General features: G+C 39.8%; 3 protein-coding genes across 3 annotated transcripts in view; 1 reads left to right on the top strand and 2 right to left on the bottom strand.

Annotated features, from left to right (window-relative positions):
* Window positions 1-1,244: 1,244 nt before the first annotated feature.
* LOC118210074 (alpha-(1,3)-fucosyltransferase 4-like) lies at window positions 1,245-3,626 on the bottom strand. Its single transcript, XM_035385924.1, has one exon. It carries the CDS (start codon window positions 3,254-3,256, stop codon window positions 2,225-2,227), a length of 1,032 nt encoding a protein of 343 aa, XP_035241815.1. The 5' UTR covers window positions 3,257-3,626; the 3' UTR covers window positions 1,245-2,224.
* A 3,311-nt stretch (window positions 3,627-6,937) lies between these two features.
* Window positions 6,938-9,525, bottom strand: ankrd49 (ankyrin repeat domain 49). The gene is made up of 3 exons (XM_035385267.1): window positions 9,318-9,525; window positions 8,676-8,925; window positions 6,938-8,071 (listed from the first exon to the last, which is right to left on the bottom strand). Exons 2-3 carry the CDS (start codon window positions 8,892-8,894, stop codon window positions 7,610-7,612), a joined length of 681 nt encoding a protein of 226 aa, XP_035241158.1. The 5' UTR covers window positions 8,895-8,925; window positions 9,318-9,525; the 3' UTR covers window positions 6,938-7,609.
* A 144-nt stretch (window positions 9,526-9,669) lies between these two features.
* Window positions 9,670-23,104, top strand: part of mre11a (MRE11 homolog A, double strand break repair nuclease) — a 43,923-nt gene continuing 30,488 nt past the window's right edge. Inside the window, exons 1-9 of the mRNA XM_035385266.1 lie at window positions 9,670-9,898; window positions 10,697-10,764; window positions 10,859-10,991; window positions 11,498-11,658; window positions 12,997-13,084; window positions 14,044-14,185; window positions 17,357-17,471; window positions 19,551-19,736; window positions 20,945-21,116. Coding sequence (XP_035241157.1) covers window positions 10,745-10,764; window positions 10,859-10,991; window positions 11,498-11,658; window positions 12,997-13,084; window positions 14,044-14,185; window positions 17,357-17,471; window positions 19,551-19,736; window positions 20,945-21,116 — 1,017 coding nt within the window. The 5' untranslated portion in view covers window positions 9,670-9,898; window positions 10,697-10,744. The remainder of the gene's footprint in view (window positions 9,899-10,696; window positions 10,765-10,858; window positions 10,992-11,497; window positions 11,659-12,996; window positions 13,085-14,043; window positions 14,186-17,356; window positions 17,472-19,550; window positions 19,737-20,944; window positions 21,117-23,104) is intronic.

The raw sequence follows: 23,104 nt of genomic DNA on the forward strand, positions 1-23,104 counted from the left end.
TGAACTTGACCTATTTGATATGATACCAATTTTTAACAGAGCATATACTTTTAGTACATCCATCATTAATACGTAAAAAACAAATCCTCTCCTGACAGATGGTATAAACAAAATTGTCAAACTTGTTCATCACTAATAACAGGCTCAGAACATTTTTAGGTAAAGTTAGTAAAGCAAGTTCAAGGCACAGTGAATTATTCCCCTAGTTCACTGGCTGCTTTTGCATTACAACAAGTGTAAGGTATCCTATGAGGATAACATGTCAAAATGCTATATATTTACTTTTTGTCATCTTAATGGTCATTTTTAGGGACAGGCATTTTCCCACAGCACCACTCTTGATCACATTCTCATGAGATATTACATTTTAAAGAAACTCACTTTTTTCCTAGACCGTAATTTTATAGAAAATGATGAAATAATTCAACAAAGACTGTAGAACACACACACACACACGCACGCACGCACACACACAGTTTCCTTAAAAAGCACCTGGAACTGGAACCTCTTTACTGTGGATCACGTAATTCACAACCTCTACATGTAGCACAGTCCCTCCAGTTCCTGCCTGCTCTCAATGTTCACACCAACCACAGTCACTGCCCATTATCACTGTGGCTTTTCAAAGGCCTTGCCCTTAAAAATTAAGTTAAATATTACTTATTCCGGCTTGATAAGTGGATAGATTAGATATACATTATTCTTTCACGAACACATGGCGAAATCCACTTGGTTACGAAATACTTCTGTGGGCAGTCTTTTAAAAGAAGCAAGTGTTTTAATAGCTTTCAGTTCATTGCTGAGTCATACTGAGGCATTTCTAAATAAAACTAATATTCACAAGGAACCATGCTCAGGCTGTTTTTGAGTTATCTTATGTCCCTGTGCTGTAATTTCCCACCCCACAGTAACCATGTTCTGCTAAAACTAAAAAGAGGGCCTGCCAAAAAGTAGAAATATAAGACGATGCAAACCACTGGAAACAACAGCAAACATTCAAGGATTGGCTGCAACAGTTGGGGTGGGGGGGTGGGTATCTGTGTATTGACCAGACCTGGGTCAAATACGTATTTGTTTTAGATTAAAATACTTTTCTGTGCTCTATTGATCTTGCCTGGTGTAATTGAGCTTACCAATATGACCAAAAGGTGGGGTTTGCACTTTTTGAGAGTATTTCATTGGTTCTAATAAACCAGACAAGATCAGTAAAGCGTAGAAAAGTATTTGAATCCAATACAAATACGTATTTGACCCAGGTCTGGTATCCTCCCATGTATCCTCTTTCAACCTGCACACTAAAAGTCATAACGCAATATCAACTAAAGGTGTGTGGGCTGGCTCTGCACAAATAGCAGGAAGAGGGCAGAGACCAGTAGTTATTCATGTGCACCTCTTTCCACAAACAACCCCCAATGCAGCATCACACTTAGAAAATGTGCTCCTTGTTATTGCATCTTTTTGGCTTACTGGCCTCAATAGGGCAATGTGTTAGGACCAAGATATAGAACAAAGAGCCAAGTCATATTGCACATTTCCTTAACTTAATACTGTTCATAAACCATAAACCTCCTTTTGTGAGACTGCAGTGTTGAGTGATTTTACCTATAAGGTCAGGAATGTTGGATCAGCACAGCCAAAGAACCAAAAAGAAAGCCCTACTCATGAACAGTGGGTGGGTGGAGAGGTGTAGTTTACATCTACTTACCTAAGTGAACGGACAACTGTGTAGCCATTTTTACAAAAAGTAGGCTATCTATTTTTCACCATAAATGTGGATGAACATTTAAGAGCCATTTTCAGAGACATTACAACACAAATAAACATTGCAGCATTCAAATACTACAGTCTATAGCCCTGTGATTCAGTCAGCCAGCCAGCAAGTCAAATAGATTACACATCTAAGTATTCTGCTCACATTGACACAATATAATTTTGTCATGAACCAATGAAACCAATAAACCAATATAATTTACAACAGGTAAACCACCACGGGACTTAGACCAGATGATACAAGTGTGTTTGCAGGTGCTGTGACTGAATTTAATAAGTGCACTTACATTCATGTCAATATCAGCTAAACTGAATTTGCTGTGCGTATAAAAAGCACTGAGTCAACCGTTATCCTCAGTTTAAAATATAATTTTCCTGCAGATATTGCAATAAATTCAACTTATTTTACTTCACATACCGACAATAAATCATACAAATTGTGACAACCATAAACTCAGCTTTCATACCATAAGGTGAGATCAGACACCACTTTAGTCTGGTACCTGCCAGCCAACACCGCTTTACAGGCAGCGCAGTAGTGTTCATTCCAGAAGGAGGTGACATGGACCGCGTAGTCCCTTTTCCAGTTGAAGTAACGTCTGTATAACTGGGGGGTTTTGGCCAGGAACCTCAGATATGCAGCTAACATCTTGGGACTATGGAAGTCATCCACATGGATGAAAGCATCCGGGGGGAGAAACCTCTCATAGTTGCTCCGTGGGGGCCCCAGGACCACTGGCACAGCACTGGACCCCAAAGCGTTCCGCCACAGTTTCTCTGTGATATAGTCCGGGTGCTGTGAGTTCTCAAAGGCCAGGTAGAACTTGTACTGTGAAACAGTCTGCACCATGCTGTTGTTCACCAGCTGTCTGGCATTACGGCCATACACGTCAATAGGAAGATACCTCCTCAGCCTCCAGTAAAGGATCACACGGGCATGGTCCTCATTCCAGTTGCTGATGACCCAGGCCACCAGCCTTTTTTTGTGTGGCAAGAGCACAGGGGAGGACCTTGAGGCTTTCCGGGCTCGCAGGTATCCATATGGCATGAAAATGTCAGACCCCACCTTGTAAGACATGGTCCAGTTAAAGATTCCTTCCAACTCCTCCAAGCCTGAGGTGTGGCTGGGTGACTCGAAGTTCATCCATATCCACTTCTGCCTCTGTGGCCGAGGGCTGCGTGGTAGCCCGCTGAGATTGCCCACGACCTCCCTGTGATGAATGATTACACCGTCGGCTTGTGAGTAAGCGTCGTGATCAGTAGTTACTGTGCACCCATGGATTCCATAACTAGCGGCACAGTCTGGCATCCTCTGGTAATTCCCAAATGGCAGCCACCAAACAAGAATGGTAACTCTGTAATCTTCTCTACCTGTATGTTCATTAAAACTTTTTATCGGTTGCGGAAGGTTTAGAAAGCACAGAATGAGGGTCAAAAGAATGCAGGCGAAAGCGGCGAGAAAAATCTGCGGGATCGAAGTCTTCATTACAATTCAATGACATCGTTTGTGTGCCACGGACCTTGATGCTTGTTGGTATTAGAAGTTTTCTGCGTCTCAGTCTCCCAGGCGATAGGGATAATTTCCATGAAACATGTTAATTTCTTCACAACGAAATGTCCGCAAACTCACGTATATTCAGTGCTGCTTTCAGTACATTGAAATCCAACTAGCCTACTTCAATAAATTCTGAGTGACACTTTGCCAACAAACCCATTTTATATCCGTATTTGGCTTTACGATAAGTGCGCTCCAGAGATATGCCTATTCAACACGCAAGTCAGATTTTGACGCCCACTTCACGTGTAAATATGTATCTGCTGCAAACGAAACGTGAAATAAAAGCAGACGGCAGTGATGTCGGTGGTACATACATGCTTGCCTGACGTGGCGACTCAAGAACTCGGGTTACGGCTAAAAGGGCTCTTTGTTAATACCTCAAACAGCATGTTTAAAAAAAGAGAAAAGAGAGTATAAAAAACTCGCCGTAGTCAACATTTAATACCATCACATCTAAGTGTGCTGTTTTGTTGTTGGAGGTGCTAATGGCATTATAGCCTATTTCTGTTCTGTGGCTTCTTGTAAGTTTAGAATGACTTAAGCTAGCGTACGTCAAATAAACAGTTGTGTTAGCGTTAAAGCCAGCAGTAAAGCGGGTAAAATCTTCCACACCATAACCTCACGTCTGATAATATAAAATGGTCTGAGGGCCCTTCTGATAGTTTATATCTTGGCTTGAATTGCCATGAGAAATAAAGATGCTTCATTTACAGTACCTTGCCGTCTTGTCTGTTAACTTATGTGAGGAGTGGGATGGACTACTGGTGGTGGCAGGAGAGTATACGGTTTCCTGAAGTAAAAGGGGCTAGCTACTATATGGACAGTAACTCACTGTTTTAACAGTTTTAACCAATAATTGCGTTTTATTGTGGATATCAAAAGAGTGTGATTTGTTTAAACTGTTCAATGATTTGTCATTCATTGTAGCTCTACCAATTACATTTTACCATTTTCATCGTGGATTGTTTGACAATCAGGTTATCACTACTGGATCACTAGGCTACTCGATGACCTTCCTGGCAGGCCTGCTGTCAGAGCAGCAATGCCACACAATGTGGGGTGATCAGCCCTGTAGGCTTTGAGAGAGCCCTCTGATGCATGGTGGAGATGTAAGCCATCCTGAATGGCTTCAAAAGATCAGCAGATGTGGAAGAGCTGGAAGATTACTCCACCATAGCAAAACAGGAGCCAATGAGAAATGACCCGGCACCTGCCTCCATGTCATTTACAGCACCGTGGAATCACCTCACAGCCCTGGCATGCTGGGATTGACAATGTGCATGGTACCCAGTGGAGCCTTATCAACATTCACATAGAGACTGTCTCTGGCCAGGGATTGCTAATGTGGGGCTGTGCATCCTGATTAATACTTTTATTTTTTTTATTTTGTTCTAAGCTTCTACAATTCTGTAAATGACAGCTAGTATTAGAAACCCTCCTGTCTTCATCTTCTTCTTATTCTTCTATTGTTTATACCCAGTATATTTATTTGCCTTATTCTGTCTAGCATAGCTTTCTAATTCTGTATAATTTCTTACCAACGGTATCTTTCTTAGATAATTGCTCTTTTGTTGAATTGTGTGATAATATATTGTTTTTATGTTATATGTACATGGTTCGAAAAATTGATTTTGTCATTCAGTGAAGTATACTGAAACTGACATTTCACATTGAGAGAGAAAGAGAGATATACTTATGACAAAAGCATTAATCAAAGCACATCACATTTCCAGTGTTTTGGGAAATGACAGCAGAGAAACCCCAGGTTTGTTTCCGACCACAGTGTTCTGTGACAAATAACCACCCTCAGATTTGACGCTCAGCTATAGAGTGAACAGCTACATGTGAAAACTGATTGTCAGTAAGTGAGAAATAAGGCTTGCATCTTTCATTTTGAGTTAGTATAGCTTATACATTAGTGACTCAGTTTTTTCTGGTGGTGGAGTGCAAGATAACAAAATGATACATTCCTAATATTTAGCACCATAATCACCAGTATTGTAACAGTCGTGGTAGTATTAGCATCATACCCCTTTTAGCAGAATATTTAGGGGTGGCTGGGGCAGTAAATTAGAAGGTCCGGAAGGAACCAGCAGTTTGTGAGTTATAGTCCTAGTGCTGTCTGCTCCATCCCATCTGTACGTGCAATTTGTTTATATATGTTTATTATGGTTTAGAAATTTTTAGCTCTCCAGTTTAAATGCATGCTGCTGAGCAACGTAAAGTATTGCAATATACTTGGTCAAAAAAAAAAAAATCTTTACTGTGAATAGTAGATCCACATGTACTCAATTTCATGCAGAAGAAGAATGCCTAGTAAAATGACAATGGGGCATTTCAAGCATTGATGGGATTCTCATCAGAGGTTAATCAGAGGTTGTTACATAAATGGACTTAAAAAGGCTGAAATAGAGGCCTGCAGCTATCTCCAAAAGAAATCAAACAAAAAAGGCAACTTTTTTGCCACCGAATGTAGACACATTTTTAAAATCAAACTTCAAAGCTGAAGTTGAGCGATTATTTCTGCTCAATAAAATGACCGCAAAATAGATAGACAGGTTTACTTATTCATTTCAAAGACCTTTTCAATAGGAGTCTTATTTGGTAAGCTGAAATTGTTATCATGAGCAAAAAACATATTTTTACTATATTGTTAGCTTAAGTAGTGATGATTATAGGCTACACAAGTACTGAGCAAGCAAATTAGCAGTGTTAAGACTGACACAGTATGCCAGATGAAGCCTTTGTTACCATCTCTGTATATATAGTCTAATGCAGGTGTAGCTTAATTGAGGTTTGATAAGGACAAGTGCGACCTGCTTGCTGTGCTTGAAAGAAGATGTCAAAATGACAAGTGTATTTACTCTTGACAGAATCACGACATTGTTTCATGTTTAACATCCCTAACAAAACTCTTTCATTAAAGTCCGCTGCCAATTGCCAGTACCTCACAGGATTCTGTCACAAGTGGACTGGGAAAGACTCTGTGCCAACTCAAATTTAATTCATTCACTGTTCACGGTTAATTTGTTTGTCGGTTGTGGCTTATTCAATACGAGGAAACATAGGCAAGCCATAGATGGCCTTACGCAACAGCTACTCAAATTGCACTCGAACTGATATAGATCGTAGACGTTAGAAATGGTTTAACGGCAACCTAAGAATCTAACTTACTTTAGTTTCAACAGGCCAGAATCGATATTCTCAATATAAATGTTTATTTGAAATGTAGATGCTTGAAAGTAGATTGCAACAAAATGGCAGTAATTTGCATGAGGGTGAATGTTGTAATTTTTTTTCCAGTTGAGAGCCAATGAGAGAGGTTATTGCTTCTACACATGAAAACAGCCCAGCACTAAAGACACTGATAACATCACAATTGTTCTGACAAAGCCGGTTTGACTGAGCATGACTTTTGTTTCAGTCTGACATTCAGCTATGAAAGTATTTGAAAAGAAGACAAGGCAAATTAGCCAGCCAAAGAAGCAAGAAATATGTCATTGTGCTCCTAACACGAGAAGCCCGCCTCACAGTGAGTCGAAGCTGCTTGTTTCATGAACGTAAAAAGGAGTCAGAGAGACTATCACAAACTTTAAACAAAGCTGGAAACCATGTTCACAATGACATCGCAATTTATTATTTATAGGCCAGTCATTTTTCCAGTTATACTTTAACAATAAAATGTAATTGCATAAATATGATACTGTGAAGAAAGACATTGTATACTTAGTTTATATACCACTACCTCATATTGCTTGTATTTTTCAATCGAATAGAATACATTTGTCATTTTCATTGTGTTATATGTCTTTGGAAAATAAAAATAGAGAACAATTGAACAAATGTGATTAATACGCATTTGAACATTTTCTAGGTAGGGAGAGGCAGCAAGTCACCGCACACATCAAATCACACATTCATCCCTATTTATCTAGCTGCTTTCCAGAATATAGCATTTCATTAGTAGTTTGGTTAAAGACTAGACAGTCTTTATAGAGACAGCTTTAAATTAGAGACAGCACTCGTGTCACACTTAAGAGAGAATTACTTAAGACAGAGTTTACTCGACTGTCTTTTCTGTACTTGCTAATCTTGATTTTATTAGGCAACACTGGTTGTTCTGGCTCTGAAATATAGGTAAATACACAACTGAAAAAATGATTGTGTTTGGTGTGTAGCAGTTTAAGTACACGGGACAGTATTTTAAAATTATTTCCGTAATTTGTCTTGAGAAGACTGTCCCAATCTCCGGCAGGCCGTCACAGGCCTGCCCTCTGTTACTCAGCTTTGAGGTAACAGGTTATTGCAAGGCTCCACAATCTCAAACAGGTGGTAATGTGCACTAGTCCTGCGTGCAATTTCAAAGGCAGTTTCGCCACTGCTGCTCTTCAGTCCTGCCTGTATATGGCGCTGCGTCAGGAGGAGTTCCAGTGTCTGCTTGGCACCAGTGTTGCCCGCTGCTAGGTGTAGCGGGGTGAGCAGACCATTCGTCTGGGCGTTGACCTGCGCCCCTTGTTGGATGAGGTAGGAGGCCACAGCGACGTTGTTCCACCGGCAGGCACTGTGCAGTGGAGTCCACCCGTCCACTGTACGGGCGTGGAGGTCTGCACCATGGTGAACCAGGGTCCGCACCACTTCAAGATGACCACTGTACGCTGCACGGTGCAGGGGGGTGTACCTGTCCTCATCCCGGCTGTGCACAAGCAATGGATCAGCTGACAGCAGTCGCTTAACGGTGACCAGCTGAAGTGATGAGGAAAAACCAATAAAGATCGCTTAAAAAATGAGTTGCCTGGCAAATAAATAAATAAGCAATGGACTCAGAAGATGCAATGGCTGAGGTTGATAGAGATTTGACAGAGCAGCCTGCTTCCACAACACCTATTATGAAACGTGAAGCTTTTTCATGTTATATCATTTTCCTACTTATTCTTTGTGCCAGTACAGTCATGTTTTATCAATTGTGCAACTTAGCCTCAGCTGGATCTGAGGCATGGAGGAGTACACTGAATTCTCTGGATCCAAAATAATGCAAACAAAACCTAACACTGGCCTTCTGCTGCAGCTGTTTGAGCAAAGATAAGTGTCATATGTAAATGACTTACATTTGCAATACAGTTCAGACAAACCTGGCATTGAGATGTGGCACCATACCAACAGGACACATATTTCTATTGATAGTTGAGGTGAAGCATGTATAATTAGTGAATGTATAATTAGCATGCTTTTTAAAATCAAATGCATGTCAGTGTTCATACTATACATCAATACGCATATTACTGTTATTATTTAATAAATGTGAATAACTACATGTACCATCCTACGTTTACAAGTGTGCCTAACTTACTCTGTTCCTCTCAGAGGCCCATAGCAGCAATTCTCCCGGCCTATTCTCCAGCATTTTTTCCTGTTGCTGGTACCACTCCTCACTGCGGGAACCCTCCCTTTCCTCTTCATCGTCATCTTCATCATCATCTTCCGGCCAGAGGCTCTGTGTTCCTACTGGTATAAGGTGCTGATGTGTCTCAAGAAACTCCAGCTGATTAAAGTCCTCGGGAAACTCCATCGTCCTGAGCCCAACCCTCCCTTGTCAATTTCTAAAGCATCACACAAGTTGGATCATTAGCATAGAACATAATTCATTAGCTAGCTATCCCAACCAGCACTACATAAACGCACGTAGACGATCACTTATGTAACATAACAATCATTACGCTTAATTTGCAATCATTCTAGGTAGCTTATGTTGTGGAAATAACATGGCATTGTGAATGTAAAAACACGCAACATGCTAATACATACAACATCACACGTTAGCAGTAACCATTCTGTCGCTGCCGCCTGCTCTGGGCTCATCAAGTAGCTGAATGCACAGCAGTAAGCGATTTTACGATTTCTGCTGAATTTTCATGTTTTATTTCAGACCTGTTTGGTGCCCGGTATTACCCTAGCCATTGTGCTATATGGGCGAATCGTTGTTTACTCATACCTAGCTACGTTAATTAGCTTCCGTTATCAGGAACGTTGTCAGAAATAGACATCAATGAATCAGCTGCACATCATGTTCTTTAGATACAGCATTCCTCAGTTAAAGCACACAAAACTAGCTAGGCATTATTATATAGTTATCAGACCAAAACACTAGCTACTTTGCTCGGCAGCTACCTCACCAAATGGAAACACGGGTTAATTTTACGTCATCTGTTTCGTTTTACTTTTTGACAGGGAGTGTATGGGAAGTGTAGTTTTATAGTATAAAGTATTGGTGCATTTGAACAGGGCTTTGAAACTATTTAAACTACATTTCCCGTTGGTTATGTAGGGCCTTCCACTTCCGTGGAAGTTCGAATTCACGTGTGTTCTTATAAAGCATTTGCAGGAAAAGGTAAAAATAATAAGGGACCCAACGCAATGCTTTGCTACTCAAAATAACGTTGCTGAAGTTGTGTCCATTACAGGGTAGTGTGTGCTGTTCATCTCCAATGAGACTGGTGTTGCATTAGTTTCAACTAAGACGACATCCTGACCAAGCTAACTGAAAAAGAAAGTCAGCTAACATTACCTAGCAAAGTAAGTTTGGTCTCTTTTAGTTTTGCGACCTGCATTTGCATCTCATGTCTGTACATTTTACAGTAAGGTTATAGGTAACGTTCCATTCATTAGCATTATTCTGTATTAAGTAATGGGTTTCAGGGTAACATGCATATTTATAGTTAGATTTCTAACTGTATTAATGTTATAAAACCTGCGATAATTGTCGCATAGAGCTGGCTGCTAATTATGGGTTCTCGGGACCCACTGTGTATGATGTCTACCAAACCATAATTTAAACCTCTGAATTATAATGATATGTTCATTGATATTAATTGGACACGTTTATTCTCTATTGAAAGATTTACTGTTAAAGCCAAATTATATCAGAAATGATCAGGTATACCATTAAGAACGGCCAAAATTCACACTCAAAATCTAATGGTGCTCTTTGCAGTAATGTGGTATATGGCAAATGCTTACCTTAGAAACAGGCTAAATGTTTTAATTGATTGAGAAGAGAAATAGTGGGGTCCTAACTGCTGTTGACACCTAGTCATAGATACTAAACTATTTGTAGAAAACGAAAGTTCAATTTAAAGGCAATCACAACAAGCCTACTTTGTGATTAAATAATTTTAAGGAAAAATATTTTGAAATGCTTAAACGTGTTTTCAACGTTTTTCAGGAGATTGACTATATCAAAAACCAGCATATGCTATTATACTGAGAACTCCCTGTATAGAGGACAAACAATGTATAATAACAGTGCATACTTTTATTTAAATTTTTTATATGTATTGTTTCATAACTACATAATTTCCATTCCCACACAAGGATTCCTGGGATTTGAGACCTTATTTATTTTGACACCTTGACATCACAATGACATCAGAGAACGCTATGTGAGTTTTAAAACAATCATAAAAACCTTACACTATTTTCAAAATTTTAAATATTCGAATGCATTTGACTTGTTGCATTTGTGTTTTTCTTCAGGGATGATGAAGACACCTTTAAGATTCTCATTGCTACGGATATTCACCTGGGGTACCTAGAGAAGGATGCGATCAGAGGGAAAGACACCTTTGTGACATTTGAAGAAATTCTCAAACATGCCAAAGAGAACAAAGTAAGGGCAACATCCAAGCCAAAAGTAAAATTTAAATAATGTAATTTCATGCAGATATAGAATAATGACAGGAAGTTTTACTGAACCAGGAGCTCATGTTTTGCTTTGTAGTTGCACTTTGGGAATTTGCTGTGTGTACTAGCAATGTATGGGGTCTGACAGAGCAAAGGCCAGACTAAAGCAAAAATAAAAAAGAATAAATACAAAAATAGAGTGACTTGATATGGCAGAATCACATGTGGCTTAATTTAATGGGTGGCATCTTTAGTACCATTCATTTGACCTTACTCACTGGTTTTATGGATTGAAGTTATGTAAACATTTTGGTGTAACAAGGTGGATATTTTTTCTATGATTGTTTTTTCTTATATTTTTATTTATTCATATTGACTAAATTTGAGATTTCTTTCAGGCACCTGATGCTGAGTTTGACATCTAGACCATAGAAAGTGAATTACAGAATATTATGGTAAATTAAAATAAGCTATACCCTTTTTACCTGACAGGTGGATTTTATTCTACTGGGGGGTGATCTTTTCCATGACAACAAGCCCTCCCGTGGAGCAATGCACTACTGTATGGAACTGTTGAGGAAGTACTGCATGGGAGATCGGCCCATCATGTTTGAGATCTTGAGTGACCAGGCTGTTAATTTCGGCAACAGCAAGTAAGCTGTTCTTTTCTTCCTGCTGTCCTTCATTGGTCTTTGGATTTTGTGGTGCGCTCAGTACAGAAGTAATTATTTCACCCAGTACCTTGCAAATGTCATTTGAAAGTGAAAAAGGGACTATGAGTTGAAAAGCCCTCATTGGCTTTTAAGTGCTCCAATCATGGAAAGCACCTTGTTTGAATAGGACTTTCCAATTAAAATAAAAGAAGGAACTCCTGAATAATTTTTAACAAGGTGCCAGACATGGATGAATTTGAGTTTTTCCCCCTAACTTAAGCCCAATCCTAGGGCAAAGCATCTTTGTTAACAGTACAATTATCCCAAAACGAACAACAGTCTTATTGAAATATTGAATAAAAAATACAAAAAGGAGAAAGATAAGGGATTTTGTAAGAGATTGGAGATTTTGTTTTTCCATTCATTTGGTTAACTAGAAGAGAAGATTCACCTAATTTAAATTGGAAGCTTTCAACTCTAAGTGAAGACGAAATCATAGGTATTTTCATCAGCAATGACACTACAGAATATGATGTTTTAATGTTATTCTGATTATCCTTACATTGTAACTAGCCCTAATTGCAGCAATCATGGAGAATGAAGACCAAATGAAACTGGCTGAGAGCAGCAGTTTGAATATTATATTCAGTTTTCTGTCAACTCATTGCATTCACTTCTACCTAAATTGGTCAGTGTTTCTGCTGTGAATATTCAAAATGATGCCACCCTCTTCAAGAAGTAGACACAGTTTCAACATTTGAGCTTTATGCTTATCTACCAGGACAATGCTCAAATGAAAGAGCTTATCCTACAGTAATTTAATTGCATGTGAAAAGATCTGCCATTGTTAGGTCCCAACTATTGCAGGAGAGAACTACTCGTTATATGATGTACTATATCAGATCTCATATACCCAGCATTTTTGAGCTGATTTATTTGTGCATACATTTCTTTGTGGTGCACAGTGCAAAAATAGACACATACAATGCTTCAGTTTGTTTGTGCTGCACCAGATCCACACTAGTCTGGACCATGGTTGTGTTTGGTATACAGGATCTGATCCACTGTCATTTGAATAAGAGTGCTATGCTACACTTTGTGACTATGGTGCGGTGTATAGCCCTGCCTTACATACTGTATGAGGGTCATATCTCTGAGGTTCTACTGTACATCTAATTAGGTGTGTCAGCACACCTGTAGATAAACTAAATGAGTATTTAAGAATGAATTAGGAGGAAACTAACTAACATTCCAGTCCATACTTTCACATTGAAAAGCTCAATTTAGTGGTGCTGTTAGCTAAAAGTTTATTCCTGTATATCTTTGTCTTTCATTCAGGTTCCCGTGGGTGAACTACCAAGACGAGAACTTGAACATCTCTATCCCTGTGTTTAGCGTACATGGGAACCATGATGACCCCACTGGGGTAAGATTTCTCTGGTCTCATGTCATTACATTCTGGCGGCAAATTGAACTATCAGGACACATCTAGGCTGAAAAGGAGCGATTTACATTAATGAAAACCTAATCAATCTGTATGGAAGTGGAATAATTTTTGCAGTGGGTTGCAGGAGGCCACTGTAGGTTGTGCTATGGGAGGCCTCAGTGTTGGTTGCTGGACCTGTCATAATGGGCTCCCGGTCCATATGTGGGAAGGTATTTTTCATGTGTTCTTGTTCAATGTGAACACAGGTATTGCTAGCAAGCTTGCATTTTTTGTAAATGTTGAACCTCTAGGTTTTTGTTGGCTAACAACCCAGGCAGGTCAGGTGATGCCACAGGTGTCATTCTCCGTTGATGAATGTGTGTTTCTAAAACCATCAGTAATTTTCTGTTCTGTATTACCATAGATCTATTATCCTGACTGCCAGTGGCCATGCTAAGTACTGAATATCTTCCTTCTTATGCTTATGCAGTTTGAGAAACTTGAATACCAGCTAAGTCACCCGTGACCAAGATGACATAGGCCTGTTACCTCTGCGCCCTCTCCAAAGCTGGTTGAATGCCCTTCACCTGGACCCCAAGTAGCACAGTCCATGTGTCACACCGCTGCCTCCTCACTCTTAGGCCATGGAAGAGGACATCGTGGCCCACTTTCACAGAAAACTATCAATTCAGACACCTGCCTCTCCGGGTGGGGGGCAGTCCAGCAGGAGAGGACGGTGAGAGGTCAGTGATCATACAGGAGGGAGGGTGCAGATCACATCAGCGTGACAGGGCTGCTTCTGCTTCTGACGTCATCATACTAGGTCACGGGTGACTTTGTTAGTATAAGTTTCTCAACCTGCATGAGACAGAAGATGTTCAGTATTAAGCACTGCCTCTGGCAGTCATCCAGGATTAATGGAACCACTGTTACATGTGTAACCTTCCTTCCTAACCCAGGCGGATGGTCTTTGTGCCCTGGACCTCCTGAGCTGTGCAGGACTTGTCAATCACTTTGGTCGCAGTAGGTCTGTGGAGAAGATAGAGATTAGCCCCCTTCTGCTGCAGAAAGGGAGCTCCAAGATTGCTATGTATGGAATTGGTGAGTCTGCCGGGGGCAAAAATCAGATATCTTTATGCAGACTGTGTGATGCAACCTTTCATGCAGCTGTACAAATGTGCTACTGATCTGAACAGAGACTTCAGTGTGATGACTTGATGTTGAACCGTTAATTAAAAGTATTTGAAGTATTTTGAAAGGTGTGTGATCTGATGGTGCCCTCCAACAGCTCAGAGGAGAGCGCATGGTTGCCTGATGTGATATTAGAGATTGAAGCAGTGAGACCAGATGTTAAATAGCTGGGTATTGCAGGTTGAGAGAATGGGGGAAAGTGCATTTTTTGAGATGGATTGCTTTGAGATGGATTGATCAACAAATGTTGTGTAATTGAGAAAACCACAGCGTAGAGAGTAGTGTAGGTGTGTCCAGGTCTGTGTGCTTGTGTGGGAGGCAGGAAGGAATAGGCAGGTAGGAGGGCTACCCACTCACTGTCTGTTTTTTTCAAATGTCATTATGTAATTACTGCTTTGGCCAAAACTGTTCTGAACAGAAAACCATTAATGCCTGTGCATATCAGCTGGACGTACACATGCTGAAAGCCTGATGGAGAGCAGGTGTTGATGCATATAAAGGTTATGACCTGTTTTTGGCAAGTTTTCTGCATTTTCTCTTTTTGTATAGATTTTCTGGAATGTTTGTATGATCGAGTGAAAGACTGCGTAAGCTGTAGGAGTGCTCCTTTGGCCATTTTTGCTTGTTTTCTTGTTTGCATTCTGTGTGCAAATCACTTTATGTAACTCATAATGTTGCTTGTTTCTTTCATATCGATGGTGTACCATTATTTTCTCATGCTCTGCTTGTCTTTCAACAGATATCTATAGTAATAGGATAGACTGTGGCATCTTGCTACTTTTTTTAACGTACATCCACGTTTTTAATTTTACAATAACAATAAGGCATAACTGTCAAATGTGCATGAATGGGGGTGTAGGGCAAGCCAAAGTGCCAGCATGACAGACCAACTGTCCATGTTGGTGACACAGTGCACTCGCTATTGCTAGCTACGGAGGACCAAAAAATGGCAAAATTTAAAATAAATAAATATAAATGCAAGAACAATGTGAAAATAAATGAATGCACACTGAAATAAATGAATTAATAGATAAAATCAGACACAAATGTTCATTTCTGCATCTATTTCCATATTGATTTATTTCTTGATTCATTGATGTCTGTATATATTTATTTTATGTTTTTATGCTAGAACTTCAGCAAGTAGACAAACAAGTTTCAGACATCAAATGGACAAAGAGATAGCAGTGTAGCAGTAATTACAAATAGTGCAGAGGTTAAAAACAGGACCATATTTCAGTCACAGAGTCATGAATTACATGTTTGAAGTCAGGAATTGAAAGGGAATTTTATTTTGTAAAATTTAAGATTTTTTGAAGATTGCTCCAACTGTAAGGTGCAAAATATCTGAAACCCAGCTTTCCAAATTCAGTAGAAGGATGAGGGACTTTTAAAAAGTATCACTCATGTTTCCCAGGCAACAGCACAAAGGTGGACTCGTTTCGGAAGAGCACCATGTAGAGGCTACCAAGCACAAATGATTATTGATTTCAAAATTAATACATATTTGGTGTTAGTTTGTCATTTAAAAAAAGGTTTTTGTCAGCCAGACAGGGGTTCTTTTTGGCCAGGCAGCTAGCCAGGCCTGTAAAATTATAGGGAAAACACTGTACTGTGTTTTTGCTAATGCTGGCCATCCTGAACTATAGATGCTGGAAATGTGCAACATCAGTGCCTGACTCATTATCATATTTAAGTTGAAAAATGGTTTCTGTTTCCTGGCTTTGCAGAGGAGGATATCATTTGCTTTCTTCCCTTCAAAATCCAGCCTGTGATTGTAATGGCATCCACAGTCAATCAAAGCATGGTGCAGCCCTACCTGTGCCTGGATTTAACGCTAATATGAAATCATCTGAAGAGGTCGAAGATGGTGGCAAAGTTACTTTGCTTACTCTAAATCTCCCATTTGTGTGTGTGTGTTTGTTTAATGAGTCTTCAGTGGTTAACGTTAGATAGACAGGCAAAACACGCAGTTGAGATTATTTTCTGCCTTTAGAAAGGAGTTCAGTTGTTTCATTTCTCCCTTTTTTTTTCAATGATGACATCTGTACCAGGAGTGTGACACTAGAGCCGGCTCACATATGAGGCTCTGTCATGGGGAACTCAGGTATGAGACAGCCCAGAGATGTCTGAAGAACATTACGTTCTCATGTCTGGGTCCTTTCAAAGGGGCTATGTCCCAGAGCTGCTTCTCAAGGGTTTTTTTTTTTTTTGTCAGTCCTTAAAACCTGTTGACTAAGCATCATTTTTGATGGCACGTACTTAGAACATCTGTTATGCAGTAACAGCGACATTTTCATCAACTCAAGGTTAGGTTGCCCCTTTGGAATGGGTAGAGGGCTGGATCCATCTGTACAGTCCCTGAGAGAATTGCGGCCTGCAGGCACCTGAAGGGGTCTTCTCCTTTTGTGTGTAGCGCCTATACGTTATTAAGACAATTGGGTCCGTGTTGAACTCCTCATTTTCTTGAATCAAGATTCCAATTTTTGCTTTGATATCAGCCAATTATTATTAGAATTTATGAATTATTTTTATTGTTAGATTTACAAGACACACAGTTTTCTTGTTGTTGTTGTTTTCTTCATCTAAATAATCTGGATGTTTTGGCATGCAAAAGCCTGTCAGGGAAAGTAAACTTAGTTGCTTGGGGGCTCGATTGCAATTACGCTGGAGGGAACTATGGATTTATAGTGATATGAAACATCTTTCCTGTCCTATTAGCAGGTAGAAGGGGATTGAGCGTGCTGGGCATGCATAACCTTCAAGTCCTTAAATCTTTTCTCTTATGTGAATTATGTCGTGCAGTTACTATTTAAAAAGGTGACAAGCATAACGAGTGACCCCTACAAATGATTCTGAACAGCATACACGCATGAAACCACTTTAGTTATATAAGAAAGAAAGATATTTTGTTTATGGGGTCTCGTGGGGGTTATGTAGGCCGTGCCTAGGGCTATATTGTGTTTTTTTTTTATTTAAACTAGGAGAGATTATCCAGGAAGTGGCAGGACTGTGTAACCTCTTTTTACACACAATGTTAAAAAAAAGGGAAATGCTAAAACTGACTTTCTATCATCCCAGGGTCCATACCTGATGAGAGACTGTACAGAATGTTTGTCAACAACCAGGTGACCATGCTACGGCCACGTGAGGATGAAAGCAGCTGGTTCAATCTGTTCGTCATCCATCAGAATAGGTCAGCCCAGGCACATTCCAGTGTATCGCAGGAGTGTGTTTCCCTAGGCACACATTATATTGTTTGTTTCAATCCAAAAGATGTCTGTAATGGTATCTGTAATGATGATAATGATTACAACATTTTTTCTAGCATAGAATGGCACTGGATTAATATGAATTTTCGTACATTTCTGTGCATGTGCGTGCGTGTGTGTGTGTACATGTGCATGTGTGTGTGTGTGTGTGTGTGTGTGTGTGTGTGTGTGTGTGTATGCGTACGCAGGTGCAAGTGTGCGTGTATGTCTGTGTATACAGGTAAATTCAAAGGTATTGAAGGGACTGTATTTAAAGGGCTGTCATTCCTACACAGATAATACAAGATCGATGTAAATACCCTCAAATTAACCACATAACCCACCCTGCATTTTAATCTCATACTCAGAGCCATAACATAAATTGTGTGTGTATATATATATATATATATATATATGGTACACTCCATCAAGTTTGGGACACATACATTTTGTTCTTGATTTGGCTCGGTACTCCACAATCATAAATTTGAAATTAAAGTGCAGATTTTCAAGGTGATTTTTTAAAATATGCATTTTTGTTTCACCATGTAGAAATTACAGCACTTTGTGTACATAGTCCCCCCATTTCAGGGCACCATTATGTTTGAGAAAATGGCTTCACAGGTGTTTCTAATTAGATGTGTTAAATTGCTTCTTTAGTGCAGGTATAAGACAGCTTTCAGTATCAAATCTTGATTCTAGGCTTTTGATTGCCTTTGAAGTCTGTTATTGGCATTTGTCAACATGAGGACCAGAGTTGTGCCAATGAAAGCCAAGGAAGCCATTATGAGGTTGCAAAATAAGAAAAAAACATTTGGAGACATACATTGGGCAAATCTTCACTTTTACAAAAATAAACTGTTTGGAGCATCATAAGAAGAAAGAGCAGAGCTCAGTAATGGCAAAGGGACTGGTTGGCTAAAGAAGACTTACACATGTGATGACTGAAGAATTCTCACCATAGTGAAGAAAAACCTGTCTGACACATCAGAAACACTATTCAGGAGTTGGCTGTGGATATGTCAGTGACTTCTGTCTGCAGAAGACTTCAGCAACAGAACTACAAAGGCTATACCTCAAGATGAAAACTACTTGTTAGCCACAAAAACAGGAGTACCCAAAAGAGCCTACAGTGTATAAGCCTACTTATAAATGCACATAATGGTTTATTATATCCTATATTAACAGTCTTATTGTAAAGTATTATATAGACTTCTGAAGTCCTGGAAAGCAGTACTCCATAATTGCTCATCCCTCATGGAAATATTGTGGCATGGTTCATTATGCATTATATGAGTAATGCTTTATATGAGTAATGCATGATGAATGTCTGAATTTGGATACAGAGCCACGCTCGTTATGCAATTCAATCACTGTCATGATGTTTACTATATGATTATATGGTTACATACTTGATCTGTATATTGATCTATTCCAATGCCTAAAACAAAGATAGATAAATTAGGAGCTGATTGTGAAGCATTGAAAGTTGACATTGTCTGTTTGAAGTGAAATTTAAAAAAAGCTAAATCTATGCAAGATCCAACAGGATAACTTACTGCCCTAACAAAGTAATCAGATATTGAGCATTTTTTATGCTTTTATCATTATACTTTCTAAAAGAAATAACTTCTTAATGATATGTAAGACTTTCTTCCTGTTATATGCTCCATTTTCACACTATATTGGCTGCATGTAGTACTGGGAAATGGTTTTATAAGTCGATATCTCCTGAGGTGGAAGAGATGTGATACTCCGTGACAGTTCCACTCAGAGCTTGTTGTGTATGGTGACACTGGAAGATGCTTTCCTTTAATAAAATCGTATTTTGATGTGTTTGATGTAGTGTCAAATTCCAGTGAAGTGTATTGTTGAAAATTTGAACGCAACCCCACAGTCACCGCAGATCATATAAATTAGATTCATGGTATTTATGTATGTCATATACTAGAAGTCAAGACCTTGTGTCTGGCATTGGTGACAGGGTTAATGGGTTGTTTCTCATTTGTGTGATTCTATTTCAGGAGCAAACATGGAGCCACCAACTACATCCCAGAGCAGTTCCTGGATGACTTCCTGGACCTGGTGGTGTGGGGGCATGAGCATGAATGCAAGATTACCCCTGTGAGGAATGAACAGCAGCTCTTCTATGTGACACAGCCTGGCAGCTCTGTGGTGACGTCACTATCACCTGGGGAGGCTGTCAAAAAGTAAGGCTACGCTAGCCAATATCCTGTCATCTAGTACTCTCCTTTCCTCTGTTTAATGATCTCCCATCCCTTCTCAGCTTGCCTGAATAGCAGATCTTTTCCTGAAGCTTACCCTGGTTAAGAGTGCCGTGTTCTACATTCCCTCATATTCCTCTGTACTGCAGGGCCTAACCTTCAGTTTGGGTACTAGAGAAGGGGTCACTCAGTGCTTGTACTGCCAAATAGCAGTGATGAGTTAGGCCTGCAGATTATTTCTTTACAATATCAGTTAAATCTCTCCTCACCTCCTTTACATAATGGCCAGACCTCTCTGCTCTGTAACCTTGAGGCATCTGCCAATCTGTTCCTGATGTGGTTATTTGCCCCAGTCACACTGCCTGCTTGTACTGGCCCTGCAGTGGTGGGATGAACTTCCCACTGAGATCTCAGGCCAGCATAATCACTGACCATTTGTTTTTTTTTTGTTCCTATCTTGACTCCCCTCCTGTTCCACTTCTTGCAATTTTTTTGTCATGCAATAATTACATGATTGTAACAAAATTCTTGCTGATTTTATGTGGCTGTGAGATGTATGAATCTAATCATTGCTCTGGTGGCTGCAGTTATGCTAATTTCACTGTTTGTCACTCTGGATCATCTGCTAAGAGCATCTGCTAAATAAGTGTAATGTACTGATTGTCCAGTGGACCCGTGGTGATTTAGATAACTTTAAGTTTAAGTACGTTACGTGCTGTCCATTTCGCTGGCATTTATTTCAACAGTGTCTGCCATTGCTTTGCAGATTCAATTTCCAGGTGGAGAGTGCATTTATGTCTCCTAAGCAAGATGCCATTTTAAGCTGCATATATCAGTGTTATGTTGCTCTGGATAATGTCATCTTTTAAATTGATACTGTAGTAATAATGATATTAATATTTTAATTAAAGCCTGAAACCACACAATAAAGGGGCTTCTCCTCTGGCTGGATTAGGGTATGGGTTCACAGTGACCAACATAGTTCAGTAAGTTTTTTCAGATCCGTCTAAATCAGTTCAGGACTGCTTGTCTGCATGCAGCAGGAGGTTTTTGGTGAGGAGCTGTGAGTTGCAGACTGGGAGCCTTGGAGTTTTTGCCGACATGGCAAAATTGTTATGCATTATCTTGTCTCCTATTCAAGCTGATGGAGCAAAGCTTTCCTTTCACTTTATTTTGTGTCGTCCCAACCCCAGGCACATTGGCCTCCTGCGAGTGAAAGGCAGGAAGATGAACTTGCAGAAGATTGCCTTGCAGACTGTCCGGCAGTTCTTCATCCAGGACGTGGTGCTGGGGGACCATCCTGACCTTTTCAACCCTGACCACCCCAAGGTCATGCAGAAGGTGGAGGGCTTCTGCCAGGCAAAGGTAGGGTGGGGCCCTATGTTCTTCTTTTAGCAGTCTGCTTTTGATACTCACAGTAGACTAAATATTTTGTTTGTTGCAGCTCATTAAAGGATACTGCGAATGGCCACTTACAGTATGAGGCGAATGGCCACTTACAGTATGAGTTTTTATGTTGATATATCTGCTCACATGGACCCATAGACAGTGGTCAAATTTTAAATTATTTGACCGCTGCCCATGATGATGGTGTTCATTGGTCTCGGCCTAGAATAATAAAACCTTGTTTTGTAATTTTTTTAACTGCTCAAAAGGTTGCATTTTCTTTTGCTATCCATTGTGCTTAACATAGCTAGCTAGTTAATGTTAGCCAACTAATTTCAGCTTACTTAATATAACAATAGAAATGAATAAAAATAAACATTATAATAATAAACAACCCAGCTACTGTCTCCACAGACCTTGGTTTAACTTTACAGCAACATAGCAGTGTAGCAAATGGGAAGACATAATCCAGTGTTTCCCACATGAAACTCTGGTGGGGGGATCCCAAACATTCTATGGAGGTCCTGAGCCATGGCCCCATGGCCATAGCTAAAATGTTTAATCAGGTTTCAAGCAGAGATTCCAGCTACATGAACATCTGGTGTCAACACTTGGCTTAAAACACTACTTGTATTTGATTAACATTCAACAGCTTTGAATACATTTATCTAATTGACATAACATTACATATCACACTGGGAATAAAGCTTTGCCGACTTCATGCTGGAAATAATGTTTTTTAACCATTGTACCCACATTCACACTGATGTAGCTAGCAAATAGATAATTAGCTGAATTTTGTCTCCTCAAAACATGCTTTCTGGACTGAAACCATAACATATGGGCGACAATTATGAACCTAAATTTTTATATAGATGTAATACACTCTCTTACTTGCTGTCTTGCAATTATGATCCTTCTCAAATTTCTCCCAAGTCACCAATTTAAATTTTATCAAGGCATCTCCTTGTATTTGTCAATACAAAACATGCACTGAACTTGAATCACACTTTAAGATATGGGCTACTGCATGGCAATTGACAAATCCCAGTCCAGTAACATTTTCTACTTAGCACCCACCCTTAAGAGCAGCTGCTCTGTTCCCCTTTTGGAACAGAGCAGGAATTTATGCTTTTTGTAATACAGAATTGCTTGTCTTAACAAGCAGGATGGTTTTTTCCTATTTCTGTTATCAAGGGGGACAATGCTCGTTCAATGAAAAAGGGGTAGAAGAGTGGCTGCACAAGAGTGTGTGTGTCAGTACCAAGGACAACCACCTAGTTAGGTAGTCAGTTAAAACATTTACCACCTCCTGTAGAACTTTAAGATTCTGGCTTGTGATATACTGGCGTCTGACTCACATTGCAGCCACCCATCAGTCCTTGTCAGAATGCAGTCCACTGGTGGACAGCACTTCTTGCACAGCTGCTGTGGGCAGATCACCAGACATTTGTATGTCAGGTGTGGACCCCAGGAAGAGTAGCTGATTGCCACGGCATCAGCTAATGGGGATCCTTTAAATAAACAAATAAACTAATCCAGAGGAGTGCTTTGCTACCCGAAGCCCTTCCCTCCTGGGCAAAGAGATGCTTGATTTTATATACAGCATGTGCAGCTGTTAGCCCATTCCAGGTTTTGATTCCTTTCTTTGGAGCATGTCATTGAACTAATGAGTGCTTCCGCTGGGCATGCCTTCGATGCAGTCCCTGTTTCAGAGTTTGATGTACTATTGGTTAACATTTCAATTCACTGGATGTTCTTTACAGTATGCTGAGAGGTGCTGGTGATTATTGTGAAAGGCTAAAAAGGTAGCTCATTGGAAACCCGACCATGGGGCCTATTTATTATTTAACTATGTGGCAACCATAGTCCGTCTTCAGATGTTTGCAAAATTTGCTGTAAAAATTTATTTGAAACCGCACTTATATTTATTGAGTTATATTTATTAATAAAATGCTTTGAGGCCA

This window comes from Anguilla anguilla, chromosome 12, assembly GCF_013347855.1.
Source record: "Anguilla anguilla isolate fAngAng1 chromosome 12, fAngAng1.pri, whole genome shotgun sequence".
Classification (NCBI taxonomy): Eukaryota; Metazoa; Chordata; class Actinopteri; order Anguilliformes; family Anguillidae; genus Anguilla; species Anguilla anguilla.